General features: G+C 52.6%; 1 protein-coding gene across 1 annotated transcript in view; it reads right to left on the bottom strand.

The window, feature by feature from the left end:
* Window positions 1-2,091: 2,091 nt before the first annotated feature.
* The window catches only part of LOC140429952 (pikachurin-like), a 28,606-nt gene continuing 8,207 nt past the window's right edge, over window positions 2,092-22,490 (bottom strand). Inside the window, exons 3-6 of the mRNA XM_072517541.1 lie at window positions 20,876-20,899; window positions 18,865-18,943; window positions 9,875-10,018; window positions 2,092-2,179 (exon numbers count right to left, since the gene is read on the bottom strand). Coding sequence (XP_072373642.1) covers window positions 2,092-2,179; window positions 9,875-10,018; window positions 18,865-18,943; window positions 20,876-20,899 — 335 coding nt within the window. The remainder of the gene's footprint in view (window positions 2,180-9,874; window positions 10,019-18,864; window positions 18,944-20,875; window positions 20,900-22,490) is intronic.

Raw genomic sequence — 22,490 nt, 5'->3', positions numbered from 1 at the left:
GCCTCTCTGGCACGCTCCTCCTCCTCCTCCTCCTCCTCCTCCTCCTCATCCAGGGCAACATAGACATGAGCGGCTGCCACCCACGGCGGCCAACATCGCTGGATGATCTGAAAACATGACGACCTGGTGGGGGGGAGGGGAACGACGACATGTCATCATTGCCCATATCCCCTCCTCCCCCAGCCAGGTGGCATGGACCGCATGGGTCCAACTGTTGGAGGCTGGCACCTGGCCAGGTGGACCAACTCATTTGCCCTCCCTTCACCCACCCCGGCACGGACCCCCCCCCCCCCCACCTCCACCCCAGCACGGACCCCCTCCACAACCCCCAACCTCCACCCCGGCACGGACCCCCTCCCCCAACCCCCAACCTCCACCCCAGCACGGACCCCCCCCCCCCAACCTCCACCCCGCACGGACCCCCTCACCAACCTCCACCCCGGCACGGACCCCCCCCCCAACCTCCACCCCGGCACGGACCCCCTCCCCAACCTCCACCCCGCACGGACCCCCCCCCAACCTCCACCCCGGCACGGACCCCTTTCCACAGCCCCAACCTCCACCCCGGCACGGACCCCCTCCACAACCCCCAACCTCCACCCCGGCACGGACCCCCCCCCCCCAACCTCCACCCCGGCACGGACCCCCTCCCCAACCCCAACCTCCACCCCGGCACGGACCCCCTCCCCAACCCCAACCTCCACCCCAGCACGGACCCCCCCCCCAACCTCCACCCCGGCACGGACCCCCTCCCCAACCTCCACCCCGGCACGGACCCCCCCCCCAACCTCCACCCCGGCACGGACCCCCTTTCCACAGCCCCAACCTCCACCCCGGCAACGGACCCCCTCCACAACCCCAACCTCCACCCCGGCACGGACCCCCCCACAACCTCCACCCCGGCACAGACCCCCTCCCCAACCCCAACCTCCACCCCGGCACGGACCCCCTCCCCAACCCCCAACCTCCACCCCAGCAACGGACCCCCCCCCCCAACCTCCACCCCGGCACGGACCCCCTCACCAACCTCCACCCCGGCACGGACCCCCTCCACAACCTCCACCCCGGCACGGACCCCCCCCCAACCTCCACCCCGGCACGGACCCCCTCCCCAACCCCCAACCTCCACCCCCGGCACGGACCCCCCCCCAACCTCCACCCCGGCACGGACCCCCTCCCCAACCCCCAACCTCCACCCCGGCACGGACCCCCTCCCCAACCTCCCACCCCGGCACGGACCCCCCCCCCAACCTCCACCCGGCACGGACCCCCTTCCACAGCCCCAACCTCCACCCCGGCACGGACCCCCTCACCAACCTCCACCCCGGCACGGACCACCTCCACAACCTCCACCCCGGCACGGACCCCCCCCCAACCTCCACCCCGGCACGGACCCCCTCCCCAACCCCCAACCTCCACCCCGGCACGGACCCCCCCCCAACCTCCACCCCGGCACGGACCCCCTCCCCAACCCCCAACCTCCACCCCCGGCACGGACCCCTCCCGGCACTCCCCCCGGAGCCCAGCCTACTCTAACCACCCCCCCCCCCCCCGCCGCACACACACACAAGCCGAGACACACCTCTCCTCAGGCAATCAGTCTGCGGCCACGCCATTTCCTGCCCAGAGCCAACCCCCCAGGCCGTCACTCACCTCCTCGCTGGTCGGCGTGAGCCTGGAGCACCGGGTCACGCCGATGAAAAGGAGGTTTGATTGACGTCGACGTGAACGGTCATCACGTCGACGGGACTTCGGCCCATCCGGAAGGGAGAATATCGGCAGGCCGAAAATCGGCTGCCTTGCGCAGACCCGTGACATTCTCCGCGGCAACGGCGCCATTAACGCCCCGCCGACTTTTCTCCCTTCGGAGACTTAGGCGGGGGCGGGGGCGGGATTCACGGCGGCCAACGGCCATTCTCCGACCCGGCGGGGGGTCGGAGAATGACGCCCCAGACGTGTGGTGTGTTCGGCTTAGTTGGCAGGCATGTGTGAACATGTAAATGCAAACATAGGCATGTACACATATATACATGCATGCTTATACATAAATAGGCCAATGGCAAAAGACACAAAGACAACCGACCAGAGAACTCACCGTACGGCCTTCACTCGATGCCACCTGTCATCATGAAATGATCCATTCACCATGATCGAGGCTGTGCCACTGCCAAGGTTATAGCTGCAAAAACACAGGAACAGCTATAAACACCCGTGTAAATACAACAACAGTACAGAGGTGTTATAAACACCTGGGTAAATACAGGAACAGTACAGAGAGTGTTATAAACACTTGGGTAACTACAGGAACAGTCCAGGGAGTGATATAAATACCTGGGTAAATACAGGAACAGTACACAGAGTGTTATAAACACCTGGGTAAATACAGGAACAGTACAGAGAGTGTTATAAGCACCCGGGTAAATACAGGTACATTACATATAGTGATATAAACACCCAGGTAAATACAGGTACAGTACATAGAGTGATATAAACACACGGGTAAATACAGGAACAGCACATGGGAGTGATAGAAACACCCAGGTAAATACAGGAACAGTACAGTGAGTGATATAAACACCTGGGTAAATACAGGTACAGTGTATAGAGTGATATAAACACCCGGGCAAATACAGGTACAGTGTATAGAGTGATATAAACACCCGGGCAAATACAGGTACAGTACAGAGAGTGATATAAACACCTGGGTAAATACAGGTACAGTACAGAAATTGATATAAACACCCAGGTAAATACAGGAACACTACAGAGTGATATAACCCGTGTAAATATAGGATAGGACAGTACAGTGAGTGATATAAACACCCAGGTAAATACTGGAACAGTACAGAGAGTGATCTAAACACCCAGGTAAATACAGGTACAGTGTATAGAGTGATATAAACACCCGGGTAAATACAGGTGCAGTACAGGGAGTGATATAAACATTCGGGTAAACACAGGAACAGTACAGAGAATGATATAAACACCCGGGTAAATACAGGAACAGTACGGAGAGTGATATAAACATCTGGGCAAATACAGGAACAATGTGGAAAGTGATAAAAACATCTGGATCAATACAGGAACAGTATAGTGAGTGATATAAACATCTGGGCAAATACAGGAACAATGTGGAGAGTGATATAAATATCTGGATCAATACAGGAACAGTACGGAGAGCGATATAAACACCCGGATCAATACAGGAACAGTACGGAGAGTGATATAAAGACCCAGGTCAATACAGGAACAATACAGAGAGCAGTATAAACACATTAGCAGCACCAAGAGGTGTATAAATACCTGGGTAACTACAGTAACAGTACAAAGAGCTGTTTAAACACTCAGATAAATACAGTAACATCACAGAGAGCTGTATACACATCCGGGTAAATACAGAAACATTACAGAGAGCGATAAAAAAAACCCACAGGAACAATACAAAGAATGGCATGAACACCTGGGAAAATTGAGGAACAGGACAGGGACCTGTATAAATACCCATATAAATACAGTAACAGCACTGGGAGCTGTATATACAACCAGATAAATACAGTAACAGCACAGCGAACAGTATAAACACCCAGAAACTACAGTAACAGCACAGAGAGCTGTATAAACACTGGGGAAAATACAGTAACAGCACAGACAGCTGTATAAACACCCAGATAAAGACAGGAGCAGCACAGAGAGCTGTATAAATACTGGGATACATACAGTAACAGCACAGAGAGCTGTATAAACACTGGGATAAATACAGTAACAGCACAGAGCTGTATAAACACTGGGATAAATACAGTAACAGACAAAGAGTTTATAAACACCCAGATAAATACAGTAACAGCACAGAGAGCTGTATAAACACAGGGAGAAATACAGTAACAGCACAGAGCTGTATAAACACTGGGATAAATACAGTAACAGACAAAGAGTTTATAAACACCCAGATAAATACAGTAACAGCACAGAGAGCTGTATAAACACAGGGAGAAATACAGTAACAGCACAGAGAGCTGTATAAACACAGGGAGAAATACAGTAACAGCACAGGGAGTTTATAAACACCCAGATAAATACAGTAACAGCACAGAGAGCTGCACAAACACCCAGATAAATACAGTAACAGCACAGAGAGTTTATAAACACCCAGATAAATACAGTAACAGCACAGAGAGCTGTATAAACACCCGGGTAAATACAGTAACAGTACAGAGAGCTGTCTAAACACAGGGATAAATGCAATAACAGTTCAGAGAGCTGTATAAACACACAGATAAATACAGTAACAGCACAGGGAGCTGTATATACACCCATAAAAACACAGTAACAGCACAGAGAGCTGTATAAACACCCAGATAAAGACAGGAGCAGCACAGAGAGCTGTATAAATACTGGGATGCATACAGTAACAGCACAGAGAGCTGTATAAACACTGGATAAATACAGTAACAGCACAGAGCTGTATAAACACTGGGATAAATACAGTAACAGACAAAGAGTTTATAAACACCCAGATAAATACAGTAACAGCACAGAGAGCTGTATAAACACAGGGAGAAATACAGTAACAGCACAGAGCTGTATAAACACTGGGATAAATACAGTAACAGACAAAGAGTTTATAAACACCCAGATAAATACAGTAACAGCACAGAGAGCTGTATAAACACAGGGAGAAATACAGTAACAGCACAGAGAGCTGTATAAACACAGGGAGAAATACAGTAACAGCACAGGGAGTTTATAAACACCCAGATAAATACAGTAACAGCACAGAGAGCTGCACAAACACCCAGATAAATACAGTAACAGCACAGAGAGTTTATAAACACCCAGATAAATACAGTAACAGCACAGAGAGCTGTATAAACATCCGGGTAAATACAGTAACAGTACAGAGAGCTGTCTAAACACAGGGATAAATGCAATAACAGTTCAGAGAGCTGTATAAACACACAGATAAATACAGTAACAGCACAGGGAGCTGTATATACACCCATAAAAACACAGTAACAGCACAGAGAGCTGTATAAACACTGGGATAAATACAGTAACAGCACAGAGAGCTGAATAAACACAGGGAGAAATACAGTAACAGCACAGAGAGCTGTATAAACACAGGGCTAAATACAGTTACAGCACAGAGAGCTGTATAAACACTGGGATAAATACAGTAACAGCACAGAGAGCTGTATAAACACCCAGATAAATACAGTAACAGCACAGAGAGCTGTATAACCACACAGAAAAATACAGTAACAGCACAGAGAGTTTATAAACACAGAGATAAATACAGTAACAGCACAGAGAGCTGTATAAACACCCGGGTAAATACAGTAACAGCACAGAGAGCTGTATTAACACCCAAATAAATACAGTAACAGCACAGAGAGCTGCATAAACACCCACGTCAAACAGTAACAGCACAGAGAGCTGTATAACCACACAGAAAAATACAGTAACAGCACAGAGAGCTGCATAAATACCCAGATAAATACAGTAACAGCACAGAGAGCTGCATAAACACCCAGGTAAATACAGTAACATCACAGAGAGCTGTATAAACACCCAGATAAATACAGTAACAGCACAGAGAACTGTATAACCACACAGAAAAATACAGTAACAGCACAGAGAGCTGTATAACCACACAGAAAAATACAGTAACAGCACAGAGAGCTGTACAAACACCCAGGTAAATACAGTAACATCACAGAGAGCTGTATAAACACACAGATAAATACAGTAACAGCACAGAGATCTGTATAACCACACAGAAAAATACAGTAACAGCACAGAGAGCTGTATAAACACCCGGGTAAATACAGTAACAGCACAGAGAGCTGCATAAACACTGGGATAAATGGAGGAACAGCACAGAGAGCTGTATAAACACCTGGGTAAATACAGTAACATCACAGAGAGCAGTATAAACACAGGGATAAATACAGTAACAGCACAGAGAGCTGTATAAACAGACAGATAAATACAGTATCAGCACAGGGAGCTGTATAGACACCTTGATAAATACAGTAACAGCCCAGGGAGCTGCATAAACACTGGGATTAATACAGTAACAGCACAGAGAGCTGTATAACCACACAGAAAAATACAGTAACAGCACAGAGAGTTTATTAACACAGGGATTAATACAGTAACAGCACAGAGAGCTGTATAAACACCCGGGTAAATACAGTAACAGCACAGAGAGCTGTATAAACACAGGGATGAATGCAGTAACAGTACAGAGAGCTGTATAAACACACAGATAAATACACTAACAGCACAGGGAGCTGTATATACACTCATAAAACACAGTAACAGCACAGACAGCTGTATAAACACAGGGAGAAATACAGTAACAGCACAGAGAGTTGTATAAACACACGGATAAATACTGTAACAGCACAGAGAGCTGTATAAACACTGGGATAAATACAGTAACAGCACAGAGAGCTGTCTGAACACCCAGATAAACACAGTAACAGCACAGAGAGCTGTATAAACACAGGGAGAAATACAGTAACAGCACAGAGAGTTGTACGAACACAGGGAGAAATACAGTAACAGCACAGTGAGTTGTATAAACACAGGGAGAAATACTGTAACAGCACAGAGAGCTGTATAAACACAGGGAGAAATACAGTAACAGCACAGAGAGCTGTATAACCACACAGAAAAATACAGGAACAGCACAGAGAGCTGTATAAACACAGGGATAAATGCAGTAACAGTACAGAGAGCTGTATAAACACACAGATAAATACAGTAACAGCACAGGGAGCTACATAACACCCGGGTAAATACACTGACAGCACAGAGAGCTGTATAAACACCGGGGTAAATCCAGTAACAATACAGAGTCTGTATAAACACACAGATAAAGACAGTAATAGCACAGAGAGCTGTATAAACACTGGGATAAATACAGTAACAGCACAGAGAGCTGCATAAGCACCCAGATAAATACAGTAACAGCACAGAGAGCTGCATAAACACCCAGATAAATACAGTAACAGCACAGAGAGCTGCATAAACACCCAGGTAAATACAGTAACATCACAGAGAGCTGTATAAACACCCAGATAAATACAGTAACAGCACAGAGAGCTGTATAACCACACAGAAAAATACAGTAACAGCACAGAGAGCTGTATAACCACACAGAAAAATACAGTAACAGCACAGAGAGCTGCATAAACACCCAGGTAAATACAGTAACAGCACAGAGAGCTGTATAAACACCCGGGTAAATACAGTAACAGCACAGAGAGCTGCATAAACACCCAGATAAATACAGTAACAGCACAGAGAGCTGCATAAACACCCAGGTAAATACAGTAACATCACAGAGAGCTGTGTTAACACAGGGGTAAATACAGTAACAGCACAGGGAGTTGCATAACCACACAGAAAAATATAGTAACAGCACAAAGAGCTGCATAAACACCCTGATAGATACAGTAACAGCACAGAGAGCTGTATAAACACAGGGATACACCCAGTATCCGCACAGAGAGCTGTATAAACACTCAGATAAATACAGTAACAGCACAGAGAGCTGTATAAACACAGGGATACATACAGGAACTGCACAGAGAGCTGGATAAACACAGGGATAAATACAGTAGCAGCACAGAGAACTGTATATACACCCATAAAAACACAGTAACAGCACAGAGCGCTGTATAAACACAGGGGTAAATACAGTAACAGCACAGGGAGTTGTATAAACACACAGATAAATACAGTAACAGCACAAAGAGCTGCATAAACACCCTGATAGATACAGTAACAGCACAGAGAGCTGTATAAACACAGGGATACATACAGTATCCGCACAGAGAGCTGTATAAACACTCAGATAAATACAGTAACAGCACAGAGAGCTGTATAAACACAGGGATACATACAGGAACTGCACAGAGAGCTGGATAAACACAGGGATAAATACAGTAGCAGCACAGAGAACTGTATATACACCCATAAAAACACAGTAACAGCACAGAGCGCTGTATAAACACAGGGGTAAATACAGTAACAGCACAGGGAGTTGTATAAACACACAGATAAATACAGTAACAGCACAGAGAGTTGTATAAATACCCGGGTCACATCTCCCATTAAAATGCAATGTTGTGCGTTTGGCCACAGTTTGCCTGTGAGTTCTTGGCCTCGATTCTCCTTTTGAGAAACGGACAAATCTCTATTTGGGAGATGAACTGTGTTCTCCCAGCCTTAGCTGAATTGCACCAGTTTCACATTCTCCTTAATGCTGTGAGGTGTGATGCAAATTCAGATTCCTTGCCATGCAAAAATACGCATGGATTAGAATAAGGGCGATTCCCAGGGAACCTCCAGCTGATGCTGGTGGACCGATAGCGAGGTCCCATGACCTCGCCACTGACCCCCCTCCCCCCCCACCCCACACTGCAAATCAACCCTGAATCCTTCCCCCCCCCAACTTTGGAAAACAGCCCCCACCCCAGGATTGCCTGCGTGCCCCTCTCCCAAGTATTGGGGGGGGGGGGGGGGGTGCCCCAACCCAGCCTGTCCCAGGACCCCTTTAATAGGGAGACTCCCCACAGGGATCCCTGTAATAGGGGGACCCCCACAGGGACCTCATGTGATAGGGAGTTGCCCCTTAAGGATCCCTGTAATAGGGGGACCCCCACAGGGACCGCTGCAATAGGGGGAACCCCACAAGGACCCCTGTAATAGGGGGACCCCCACAGGGATCCCTGTAAAAGGAGGACCCCCATAAGAACCCCTGTGACAGGGAGACCCCCAGAGGGATATCTGTGATAGGGGGGAACGTATAGGCTCTGTTGTGCTTTCTTGGTGGTATTTTCGACGTGGATAGACCAGGGCAGATTGTTGGTGATGTGCACCCCTAGGAATTTGAAGCAGTCAATCATCTCCACCTCGGCCCCGTTGATGCTGACAGGGGTGTGTACAGTACTTTGCTTCCTGAAGTCAATTACCAGCTCTTTAGTTTTGCTGACATTGAGGGAGAGATCGTTGTCGCTGCACAACTCCACTAGGTTCTCAATCTCCCTCCTGTACTCTGATTTTGAGCTGAGAGCGGGCCTCCAGGACTGGCAACGTCAGATAACAGCGGAACCTTGGAGCTCGCTCCGGCCATACATCCGTCCCAAGCAGCAGCCTGGGGGCCATCAGACTCCCCAAGGGCGGAGGAGGAGGTGATGGGAACCGTGCCAGGCCCTGGCCCCAGCTCCGCATCGAGGCCCTGACTCCCAGCCGCGCACTGAGGCCCCGACCCCTGACACGCACCGAGGCCCCGACCCCTGACCCCAGCCCCGCACCAAGGCCCAGGCCCCTGACCCACACCGAGGCCCTGACCCCTGACCCCAGACCCGCACAGAGGCCCTGACCCCAGCCCCGTACTGAGGCCCTGACCCCTGACCCCAGCACCGCACTGAGGCCCTGACCCCAGCCCAGCACCGAGGCCCTGACCCCTGACGCCAGCCCCGCACCGAGGCCATGACCCCTGACCCCAGCCCCACACTGAGTTCCAGGCCCCAGCCCCGCACCAAGGCCCTGACCCCAGCCCCACACTTAGGTCCAGGCCCCAGCCCCACACTGAGGCCGTAACCCCTGACTCCAGCCCCGCACCGACGCCCTGACCCCTGACCCCAGCCCCGCACTGAGGCCCTGGCTCCTGACCCCAGCCCCGAACCAAGGTCCTGACCCCAGCCCCGCACCGAGGCCCTGACCCTTGACCCCATCCCTGCACCGAGGCCCTGACCCCTGACCCCTGACTCCAGCCCCGCACCGAGGCCCTGACCCCTGACCCCAGTCCGCACCGAGGCCCTGACCCCTGACCCCAGCCCGCCGAGTCCCAGGCACTAACCTGAACACCAAGGCACCATCCTGGAGACCGAGTGCGATGAAGTCACTATTAAGCCGCATGGTACTGTCTCCTCTCCATAGCAACAACCCGTCATCAGCTGTCGTCTTGAACCTCATGAAGATGTTGGACCGGGTTCCTGAGATTCTGGTGGGCAGATCAAAAATAAGAAGCAGAGGTCAGCATAATATGACCTGGAGCCAGTCACCTCAAAAGGTGCTGACCCCAATCAACGTAAACCAATAAGGTTCATCGGAAGTAAAACTCAAGGAAAGTTAAAGCCTTCAAGAAGATCCTGGAGCATATCCCTAACCCTGCTGATTGGTACTTCTGTCGCTCGAAAGAGAAAAACAGCCGAGCCCATGGGGGTTCTCGGGTGACAGTGTGGGGCTGAAGGGACAGAAAGCAGAATATTGCTGAATGGTTATCCTTCAGCCTGCCCAGGCAGCGCAGAGCTGGGTTACACCCTGGTCTTGGTCCCCACACTGCTCTCTTTGACATATATTGGTGACTTGGAACTGCGGACACAGGGAAGTATTTCAAAGTTTGCAGATGACACAAAACTCAGAAATGTCAACAATGAGAGAGAGGGACTCCAGGAGGCAGAGCAGCCAAATACTCAGGAAAAAGATAATGTTGTGGAGGAGAATGCTGAGACCCAGGCTATTAGAATAGATGGCATTGAGGTACGTAGGGAAGAGGTGTTGGCAATTATGGACAGGCTGAAAATAGATAAGTCCCAGGGGCCTGATGGGATTTATCCTAGGATTCTCTGGGAGGCCAGGGAAGAGATTGCTGGACCTTTGGCTTTGATTTTTATGTCATCATTGGCTACAGGAATAGTGCCAGAGGACTGGAGGACAGCAAATGTGGTCCCTTTGTTCAAAAAGGGGAGCAGAGACAACCCCGGCAACTATAGACCGGTGAGCCTCACGTCTGTAGTGGGTAAAGTCTTGGAGGGGATTATAAGAGACAAGATTTATAACCATCTAGATAGGCATAATATGATCAGGGATAGTCAGCATGGCTTTGTGAAGGATAGGTCATGCCTCACAAACCTTATCGAGTTCTTCGAGAAGGTGACTGAACAGGTAGACGAGGGTAGAGCAGTTGATGTGGTGTATATGGATTTCAGTAAAGCGTTTGATAAGTTTCCCCACGGTAGGCTATTGCAGAAAATACGGAGGCTGGGAATTGAGGGTGATTTAGAGATGTGGATCAGAAATTGGCTAGCTGAAAGAAGACAGAGGGTGGTGGTTGATGGGAAATGTTCAGAATGGAGTTCAGTTACAAGTGGCGTACCACAAGGATCTGTTCTGGGGCCGTTACTGTTTGTCATTTTTATCAATGACCTAGAGGAAGGCGCAGAAGGGCGGGTGAGTAAATGTGCAGACGACACTAAAGTCGGTGGTGTTGTCGACAGTGTGGAAGGATGTAGCAGGTTACAGAGGGATATAGATAAGCTGCAGAGCTGGGCTGAGAGGTGGCAAATGGAGTTTAATGTAGAGAAGTGTGAGGTGATTCACTTTGGAAGGAATAACAGGAATGCGGAATATTTGGCTAATGGTAAAGTTCTTGGAAGTGTGGATGAACAGAGGGATCTAGGTTTCCATGTACATAGATCCCTGAAAGTTGCCACCCAGGTTGATAGGGTTGTGAAGAAGGCCTATGGAGTGTTGGCCTTTATTGGTAGAGGGATTGAGTTCCGGAGTCAGGAGGTCATGTTGCAGCTGTACAAAACTCTGGTTCGGCTGCATTTGAAGTATTGCGTACAGTTCTGGTCACCGCATTATAGGAAGGACGTGGAGGCTTTGGAACGGGTGCAGAGGAGATTTACCAGGATGTTGCCTGGTATGGAGGGAAAATCTTATGAGGAAAGGCTGATGGACTTGAGGTTGTTTTCGTTGGAGAGAAGAAGGTTAAGAGGAGACTTAATAGAGGCATACAAAATGATCAGGGGGTTAGATAGGGTGGACAGTGAGAGCCTTCTCCCGCGGATGGAAATGGCTGGCACGAGGGGACATAGCTTTAAACTAAGGGGTAATAGATATAGGACAGAGGTCAGAGGTAGGTTCTTTACGCAAAGAGTAGTGAAGCCGTGGAATGCCCTACCTGCAACAGTAGTGAACTTGCCTACATTGAGGGCATTTAAAAGTTTATTGGATAAGCATATGGACGATAATGGCATAGTGTAGGTTAGATGGCTTTTGTTTCGGTGCAACATCGTGGGCCGAAGGGCCTGTACTGCGCTGTATTGTTCTATGTTCTATGTTCTATATGTTCTATATGCGGGCACACCGCCAAATGACATTTAACACAGTTCCAATGATCCAAAACTGAGAGAAGGCAATTTAAACTAAATGATACAATATTAATGGAGGGCCAGCGAGGCCTTGGGGGTTGTATGTACGCACATCTTTGAATCATAGAGCCTCCACAGTGCAGAAGGAGGCCATTCAGCCTCAGGGAGGAAACCGGAGCACCCGGAGGAAACCCACGCAGACGGAGAGAACGTGCAGACTCCGCACAGTCACCCCAAGGCTGGAATTGAACCCAGGTCCCTGTGAGGGTTCCCCCTATTACCAGGGGTCCCTGTGGAGAGGAGGCAGGGGGGGTCTCCCTATTACAGGGGTCCCTGTGTGTGTGTGGGGGGCGGGGTGGGGGGGGGGGGAGGGTCTCCCTATTTTCTCACTGGAGCGAAGAAGGCAGAGAGGTGACTTGATCGAGGTGGACAAGGTGATGAGAGGCATGGATAGAGTGGATAGCCAGAGACTTTTCCCCAGGTGGAAATGGCTGTCACGAGGGGACATAATTTTAAGGTGATTGGAGGAAGGTATAGGGGAGATGTCAGAGGTAGGTTCTTTACACAGAGAGTGGTGGGTGTGTGGAATGTACTGCCAGCAGAGGTGGTGGAGTCAGAGTCATTAGGGACATTTAAGCGACTCTTAGACAGGCACATGGACAGCAGTAAATTGAAGGGGTGGAGGTTAGGTTGATCTTAGATTAGGATAAATGGTCAGCACAACGTCGTGGACCGAAGGGCCTGTACTGTGCTGTACTGTTCTATGTTCTATGTTCTATGTTCTATGACAGGGGTCCCTGCCGTTCACTACAGCGGAGACTAAGGTTATTACTCATAAAATAAAAATTAATTCAGTTGTAAATGAAAAATACAATTTTTGAATTCAGTTCTGAGTCAGATCTAGCCCATCGGCTTGGCAGCGATCCAATTTGACCTTTCAGACATTTGAGAAAAAAATTCTTCAAACTTGTCTAAGTAACAAAATTGAAATTGGTTTAAGTGAAAATAAAGGGACATGGGAAAAGAAATTGGAGCAGAAACTGTCAGCAGGCAATTGATTATTTTGTAAATTGCTCAGAAACATGAGGGGCGAAATTCTCCCCCCACGGCGCGATGTCCGCCGACTGGCGCCCAAAACGGCGCCAATCAGACGGGCATCGCGCCGCCCCAAAGGTGCGGAATGCTCCGCATCTTTGGGGGCCGAGCCCCAACATCGAGGGGCTAGGCCGGTGCCGGAGGGATTTCCGCCCCGCCAGCTGGCGGAAACGGCCTTTGTTGCCCCGCCAGCTGGCGCGGAAATGACATCTCCGGGCGGCGTATGCGCGGGAGCGTCAGCGGCCGCTGAGAGTTTTCCGCGCATGCGCAGTGGAGGGAGTCTCTTCCGCCTCCGCCATGGTGGAGACCGTTGCGGAGGCGGAAGGGAAAGAGTGCCCCCACGGCACAGGCCCGCCCGCGGATCGGTGGGCCCCGATCGCGGGCCAGGCCACCGTGGGGGCACCCCCCCGGGGTCAGATCGCTCCGCGCCCCCCCCCGGACCCCGGAGCCCGCCCGCGCCGCCTTGTCCCGCCAGTAAATAGGTACTCTAATTTACGCCGGCAATTTATCGGCGGGACTTCGGCCCATCCGGGCCGGAGAATCCAGCGGAGGGGCCCGCCAACCGGCGCGGCCCGATTCCCGCCCCCGCCGAATATCCGGTGCCGGAGACTTCGGCAACCGGCGGAGGTGGGATTCACGGCGGCCAACGGCCATTCTCCGACCCGCTGGGGGGTCGGAGAATGACGCCCACGGTGTCTAAATGATTTTAATTGTGGATTGATGGGAACTCAATGACATCAGTTAAAAGTGAAAATCTCCAGCATGCTTTCGAGGAATTAGGAACAAATGTGAGAATTTTATTGCGATCGCCCCCAGATAGAGAACAAAGATTTCGCAAGGGGGTAATGTGTTGGGTGAGAATGTTCTTGAGATTTGAATTTAACAGAAAACAGGTGGTGCCGATGAAACCAGTTGTTGGAAATTGGCTTAAATGGACCAAAACAAATAAATGAATCAAATAAATAAGTGAAGCTTCGGATGAAGGAGAATGGAGGATCCTGGGCGGGGTTCTCCGCAATCGGCGCGATGTCCGCCGACCGACGCCAAAAACGGCGTGAATCAGTCCGGCATCGCGCCACCCCAAGGGTGCGGAATTCTCCGCATCTTGAGGGGTCGAGCCCTCACCTTGAGGGGCTAGGCCCGCGCCGGACTGATTTCCGCCCCGCCGGTTGGCGCAGAAATGACTTTGCCGTGCAGTTACAGATTCTAAAAGAGACAGCACGCTGCAAGCTCGCAATCTTCCTGGTTAAAATAATAAACATGGGGCGGGATTCTCCGACCCCCCGCCGGGTCGGAGAATCGCCGGGGGCTGGCGTGAATCCCGCCCCCGCCGGTTGCCGAATTCTCCGGCACCGGAAATACGGTGGGGGCGGGAATCGCGCTGCGCCGGTTGGCGGCCCCCCCCCCCCGGGCGATTCTCCGGCCCGGATGGGCCGAAGTCCCGCTGCTGGAATGCCTGTTCCGCCGGCGTGGATTAAACCACCTCTCTTACCGGCGGGACAAGGCGGCGCGGGCGGGCTGCGGGGTCCTGGGGGGGCGCGGGCCGATCTGGCCCCGGGTGGTGCCCCCACGGTGGCCTAGCCCGTGATCGGGGCCCACCGATCCGCGGGCGGGCCTGTGCCGTGGGGGCACTCTTTTCCTTCCGCCTTCGCCAATGTCTCCACCATGGCGGAGGCGGAAGAGACTCCCTCCACAGCGCATGCGCAGGGATGCCGTGAGCAGCCGCTGACGCTCCCGCGCATGCGCCGCCCGGCAATGTCATTTCCGCGCCAGCTGGCGGGGCACCAAAGGCCTTTCCCGCCAACTGGCGGAGCGGAAATCAGTCCGGCGCGGGCCTAGCCCCTCAAAGTTAGGGCTCGGCCGCTCAAGATGTGGAGGATTCCGCACCTTTGGGGCGACGCGATGCCGGACTGATTTGTGCCGTTTTTGGCGCCGGTCGGCGGACATCGCGCCGATTACGGAGAATTCCGCCCCAGGATTCCGTAATGGCAATTAGATCATTTAACTCCATCTGTCCCTTCAAATCATCTCCCATACCGCAAATACTGATTGCATTCAGGTAGTGTGCTCTCATTAGTCCACATTCTCGGCCTAACTGAAGCCCGTCTTTGTTTCATCTAATTTCATTTGCTGTTTTTACCAGGTTTACTTCCTTCCGATTTGAGCTACCCTCTAGGTTCCCATCCCCCTGACAAGCTAGCTGAAACCCTCCCAAACACCACTCGCAAAGCTCCCGGCAAGGGAATTAGTCCTGGTCCTGTTATGGTGCAACCCGTCCCTCTTGAAATGAAATGAAATGAAAATTGCTCATTGTCACAAGTAGGCTTCAAATGAAGTTACTGTGCAAAGCCCCTAGTCGCCACATTCCGGCGCCTGTTCGGGGAGGCCGGTACGGGAATTGAACCGTGCTGCTGGCCTGCCTTGGTCTGCTTTCAAAGCCAGCGATTTAGCCCTGTGCTAAACATCTGCACTGTGGTCACACTTGTCCCAGAACCGGTCCCATGCCTCAAACATCTGATGCCCTCCCCTCCATCACTAACTCCCCAGCCACATATTCAATGACTCAATCCTCCTATTCCTCTGCTCACCAGCCTGGGGCACTGGGAGGAATCCAGAGATGACGGGTGCGATTCTCCGATATTGAGGCCAAGTGTTCGCGCCGTCGTCGCGTTTCACAAGGCCGCGAACAGGGCCCGGTCACGACCTATTTTTACAGGGGACCTGCATGGCGCTGGAGCTCTTCACGACGCTCCAGCCTCCTTAGGTGGCGCCAAATGGACGCCGCGCCAACCAGCGCATGCGCGGGGACTGTGTTCAGGGGCCGTCCGCACCAGGAAGTAGGCCCGGGGAGGGGGAGAGGCCGGCCCGCCGATCGGTGGGCCCCGATCGCAGGCCAGATCCCATCGGAGGCCCCCCGCGGTGAAGGAGCCCCCCCCACCCCACCGATTCCAGCGGCCGGGGTCACGCCAACCCCGCCGGCGCAAATGGCGCCGATTCAATTCGAATAACTTTTCACTCAATTAGCTTCTTCCCCTCCACCGCAGTAAGACCCACCTACTGGCAAGGAATACCTCCCTCATCAAACTCTCTCCCTCAGCAAACCCCCTCCCTCAGCAAACTCCCTCCCTCAGCAAACTCCCTCCCTCATCAAACTCTCTCCCTCAGCAAACTCTCTCCTTCAGCAAACTCCCTCCTTCAGCAAACTCCCTCCCTCAGCAAACTCCCTCCCTCATCAAACTCCCTCCCTCAGCAAACTCCCTCCCTCAGCAAACTCCCTCCCTCAGCAAACTCCCTCCCTTACCAAACTCCCTCCCTCACCAAACTCCCTCCCTCAGCAAACCCCCTCCCTCATCAAACTCCCTCCCTCATCAAACTCCCTCCCTCATCAAACTCCCTCCCTCAGCAAACTCCCTCCCTCATCAAACTCCCTCCCTCATCAAACTCCCTCCCTCAGCAAACCCCCTCCCTCATCAAACTCCCTCCCTCATCAAACCCCCTCCCTCATCAAACTCCCTCCCTCATCAAACTCCCTCCCTCAGCAAACTCCCTCCCTCAGCAAACTCCCTCCCTTACCAAACTCCCTCCCTCACCAAACTCCCTCCCTCAGCAAACCCCCTCCCTCATCAAACACCCTCCCTCATCAAACTCCCTCCCTCATCAAACTCCCTCCCTCAGCAAACTCCCTCCCTCATCAAACTCCCTCCCTCATCAAACTCCCTCCCTCAGCAAACTCCCTCCCTCACCAAACTCCCTCTCTCATCAAACTCCCCACTTCACCAAACTCCCTCCCTCAGCAAACTCCCTCCCTCAGCAAACTCCCTCCCTCAGCAAACTCCCTCCCTCAGCAAACTCCCTCCCTCAGCAAACTCCCTCCCTCACCAAACTCCCTCCCTCACCAAACTCCCTCCCTCATCAAACTCCCTCCCTCAGCAAACTCCCTCCCTCATCAAACTCCCTCCCTCAGCAAACTCCCTCCCTCAGCAAACTCCCTCCCTCATCAAACTCCCTCCCTCAGCAAACTCCCTCCCTCAGCAAACTCCCTCCCTCACCAAACTCACTCCCTCATCAAACTTCCTCCCTCAGCAAACTCCCTCCCTCAGCAAACTCCCTCCCTCACCAAACTCCCTCCCTCAGCAAACTCCCTCCTTCATCAAACTCCCTCCCTCAGCAAACTCCCTCCCTCATCAAACTCCCTCCCTCAGCAAACCCCCTCCCTCATCAAACTCCCTCCCTCATCAAACTCGCTCTCTCATCAAACTCCCTCCCTCACCAAACTCCCTCCCTCATCAAACTCCCTCTCTCGGCAAACCCCCTCCCTCAGCAAACTCCCTCCCTCATCAAACTCCCTCCCTCATCAAACTCCCTCCCTCATCAAACTCCCTCCCTCAGCAAACTCCCTCCCTCAGCAAACTCCCTCCCTCACCAAACTCCCTCCCTCATCAAACTCCCTCCCTCATCAAACTCCCCACTTCACCAAACTCCCTCCCTCAGCAAACTCCCTCCCTCAGCAAACTCCCTCCCTCAGCAAACTCCCTCCCTCAGCAAACTCCCTCCTTCAGCAAACTCCCCACTTCACCAAACTCCCTCCCTCAGCAAACTCCCTCCCTCAGCAAACTCCCTCCCTCAGCAAACTCCCTCCTTCAGCAAACCCCTTCCCTCATCAAACCCCCTCCCTCAGCAAACCCCCTCCCTCAGCAAACCCCCTCCCTCAGCAAACCCCCTCCCTCAGCAAACTCCCTCCCTCAGCAAACTCCCTCCCTCAGCAAACCCCCTCCCTCAGCAAACCCCCTCCCTCAGCAAACCCCCTCCCTCAGCAAACTCCCTCCTTTACATTCTGTGCACTTGAAGCAGCAGCGGGCAAGTTCTGTGTTTATACCTTCTGAAAGACAACAGGTTCTAGCTTCTGAAAATGAGTTGAAGTTCGCTCTCTAATCAATTAGCTGCATCTGCTCTCCGAGAGCCTGTTTTCAAAGTGCCAGGGATCAGGTAGAGCCTTCACTGAACAAGCACAGGCACCATGGGTTGAATGGCCTCCTTCTGGGAGGCAACGGTTCCATGATTCTAGACCACTAATTGGATTCAAGCCTGCAACTCACTCCTGGATATTTGTTATTCTGTATTGGGGCAGCGCGGTAGCACAGTGGTTAGCACCGTTGATTCACAGATCCAGGGTCCCAGGTTCGATCCCCGGCTTGGGTCACTGTCTGTGCGGAGTCTGCACTTCCTCCCCATGTCTGCGTGGGTTTCCTCCGGGTGCTCCGGTTTCCTCCCACAGTCCAAAGACGGGCAGGTTAGGTGGATTGGCCATGCTAAATTGCCCTTCGTGTCCAAAAAGGTTGGGTGGGGTTACTGGGTTATGGGGATAGGGTGGAAGTGTGGGCTTGGGCGAGGTGCTCTTTCCTAGGGCTGGTGCAGACTCGACGGGCCGAATGGCCTCCTTCTGCACTGTAAATTCCATGATTCTATGTATATAAACCATCCAAATGCTTTGGAATGGGATGGGATTGATGGAGTTCTGGCTCGAAGACGAAAGTGCTGAGACAAGGCTGGTACGTACCGAGAGGGGGTCACCGGTGTTTTGGCATGGGACACTTACCGCTTCAGGAAGTTTGGATGGTCGTAGGTGAGGTAGCTGCGCCCAATGAACTGTGGAGTTTCAATGGATTCTGTTAGAGCTGAAAACAGAGGAAGAAGCTCAGAGTGATTATCTGCAATTTGCACACAGGCCTCCAGAGGGCAGCCTAAGCTCACACCAGGAGCCTCACCCACAGAGAGTCAAACTCTTATTGAGCTGTACCCGGCCCTCTTCTCGTCTGAAATTCAGAATGCCTCACTCACCAGGGGAGCAGAGCATTAACTCTGGATGAACACTGGTCAGCGTAAAGTTCCCCCCCCCCCCATCCCATCTCCTCTGCCCTTTGCCTGCTCTTCCTCTCTCTCTGTCTCTCCCAGCTCCGCACTTACCCCTCACCCCAAACTCTCCCCCCCCCCCCCCCCCCCTCTCCAAGCCCTTCCTCCCCCATCCTCACCCTCTCCAGGATGCAGGCTCGGTGGGTTAAACTGTGAGGGATGGTTAGACAAAGCCAGTTTCTAGGCCTCGAGTCTGGGATAATCTGATCGAGGTTATAGAATAGAACAGAGCATCCTACCTCGGCCCGCTCCCCCCAACCCCACCGAAGCTGCACATCGCAGGGTACGAAGGGGCAATGGATCACGGACAGCCCACCGAACCTGCACGTCTTTGGGCCGTGGGAGGAAACCGGAGCACCCGGAGTTAACCCACGCAGACACGGGGCGAATGTGCAGACTCCGCGCAGGCAGTGACCCGAGGCCGGAATTGAACCCGGGTCCCTGCCGCTGTGAGGCAGCAGTGCTAACCCACTGTGCCACCGTGTGCCGCCCCTAGTTTCCGATGTTTGAATCAGTTCGTTGGGCAGAGGGAGAGAAATTATTTCCTCTGACGGAGACCACAAACGAGGGGGCGGAACCTTAAAATTAACGCCAGATGGTGTCAGGGAGCGATTCTTCACTTGGAGGAGAGTGGAAATCGGGAACTCTCTCCCCCTCTAAACAAAACCCTCGATGCCGGGGGTCTATTGAAAATCTCTGAACTGAGATTGATAAGCGTTTGTCTGAGAGGAGAATTCAGGGTGACACCAGCAGAGGCAGAGTAACAATGACCTGATCGAATGGCAGGGCAGGCTCGAGTTGTTGTTGGGGGGGGGGGGGGGGGGGGGGGGGGGGGGGGGGGGCGGGGGGGGGGCCTGCTCCTGTATTTATTGCTGCCAGTCAATCAGGTCCCCCAACTGCCTCTGGTCTCAGCAATGGAGGCCTGCTCACCCATAATGCTTAGCCACGATGCAAGTGCTCTATTGCTGGCCTTGAGCAGAGCATAGGCCCGATGCAGAGCAAGGCTCCCTCTAGGGGACAGTAACAAAAGGTGCAGCAAGACCAGGAGCGGAGGACGTTGAGGGGGGCGAACACCACAAATCACTGACCAATGTCAGGGCCTGTTGCTCCGAGGGTTGGGAAAGCAGACAGATCCTTCGCTTTAGAAAAAGGGCCCAAACTAAACAAGGAGTCAAACCACATCGAGGCCACAGTGGGTTGCCCGGTCCAGGCCTTCAGGGAGGATGTCAATCGATGCCGAGTGGCAGGTTCGGAGGAGATTTACCAGAGTTGTACCGGGGGCGAGGGGGGGGGGGGACGGGGAACGGGGGGGACCCGGTTATGCGGAGAGATTGGAGAAGCTGGGTTTGTTCATCTCAGCCTGAAACCCCCCGGGATCTTCCAGCCCCGCCTGCTGTCGGATCTTCCGGTCCGGCTGGGGGGGGGGGGTCACGGACCTATGAGCTGGCCTGCCTCAAACCCCCTCCGCAGCGGAGGCGGAAAGCCACGGCCCACCGACCCCTCCACGGATTCAGCCTGACCCATTTCCAGGGCCCGCCTGGTTGGCTGACCTTCGGTGAGGTCGGATCGCTTGTCGTGCCAGCTGTGAAGCCAACGGTGGCCTTTATCTGGCTTCATTGACTGAGCGGCTACCCATTGACAAACACGACTCGGAATTCCAGCTATAGGACAGCAGGATGGATCCTGGAGTTACTTACTGTTGAGACAGTCATTCCTACATTCTGCAGCCCGCACAATGCAAAAGAGAGAACACAAGAGAGGTTGTTAGCGACCGAGAGTTCACATCGCACACGTTAAACTATGAGGGTGGCGAGGTGGGATCTACAGTCACAAAAGGTTACAGCACAGGAGGCCATTCAGGGCCAGTGTGTCCTTGCTAGCTCTCTGAAAGAGAAATTCACTTTGGTGCCATTAAGCCAACTTCTCCCCGTAACTCTGCACACTTTAATTTTTCACATCATTATCCAATCCACTCTGACTGACACGATTGAATCTGCCCCCGCCACACTCTCAGACAGAACATTCCGGATCCCAACCACTCGCTGTGTGAATCTGTCTCTCTCACTCTCAGACAGAACATTCCGGATCCTAACCACTCGCTGTGTGAATCTGTCTCCACCACACTCTCAGACAGAACATTCCGGATCCTAACCACTCGCTGTGTGAATCTGCCTCTCTCACTCTCAGACAGAACATTCCAGATCCTAACCACTCGCTGTGTGAATCTGTCTCCACCACACTCTCAGACAGAACATTCCGGATCCCAACCACTCGCTGTGTGAATCTGTCTCCGCCACACTCTCAGACAGAACATTCCGGATCCTAACCACTCGCTGTGTGAATCTGTCTCCACCACACTCTCAGACAGAACATTCCGGATCCTAACCACTCGCTGTGTGAATCTGTCTCTCTCGCTCTCAGACAGAACATTCCGGATCCTAACCACTCGCTGTGTGAATCTGTCTCTCTCACTCTCAGACAGAACATTCCGGATCCTAACCACTCACTGTGTGAATCTGTCTCCACCACACTCTCAGACAGAACATTCCGGATCCTAACCACTCGCTGTGTGAATCTGTCTCTCTCGCTCTCAGACAGAACATTCCGGATCCTAACCACTCGCTGTGTGAATCTGTCTCTCTCACTCTCAGACAGAACATTCCGGATCCTAACCACTCGCTGTGTGACAATGTTTTTCCTCATATCGCCGTTGCTTGTATTGTCAATGGTGGTGTGGCAATCCACAGACCCAGGGTGACTCTGAGAACCTGGGATCGAATCCCCCCAGGGTGGATGGTGACATTTTAACCCAATACAAATCTGGAATTAAAAGTCTAATGATCTGCGATTGCCGTAAAAACCCATCTGGTTCACTAATGTCCTTTAGGAAAGGAAATCTGCCGTCCTTACCCGGTCTGGCCTACATGTGACTCCAGACCCCACATGATTCTGGGAACCTCGATCAAGTCCCCTCTCGTTGGGGGATGGGGGGGGGGGGGTGAGGGGGTTAATGTCTTCTGTCTTTGCTTCTCGAACTTTATGAAGTTATGGTTAGACCACAGCTGGAGTCCGGTCCCGGCACTTTCGGAAGGACGTGAGGGTCCTTGAGAGGGTGCGGAGGAGTGGGTCCGGCGTTGGGAGTGTTTTGGTTACAAGGTAAGGGTTGGAGAGCCCGAGGGTGGTCACCTGGGAGCAGCGGAGATTGAGGGGGAGATTTGCTCGAGGTTATGACAGGTTTAGTTGAGATGGACACTGGTATAAGGATGAGGGCATCACAGATTTAAGGTTTTGGGCAAGAGTTGTGAGGAGGAT

Source organism: Scyliorhinus torazame, chromosome 9, assembly GCF_047496885.1.
Source record: "Scyliorhinus torazame isolate Kashiwa2021f chromosome 9, sScyTor2.1, whole genome shotgun sequence".
NCBI classification, from domain to species: domain Eukaryota; kingdom Metazoa; phylum Chordata; class Chondrichthyes; order Carcharhiniformes; family Scyliorhinidae; genus Scyliorhinus; species Scyliorhinus torazame.
The sequence above is the reverse complement of the archived record's forward strand: the minus strand, read 5'-3'. Positions and strand labels throughout refer to the sequence as shown.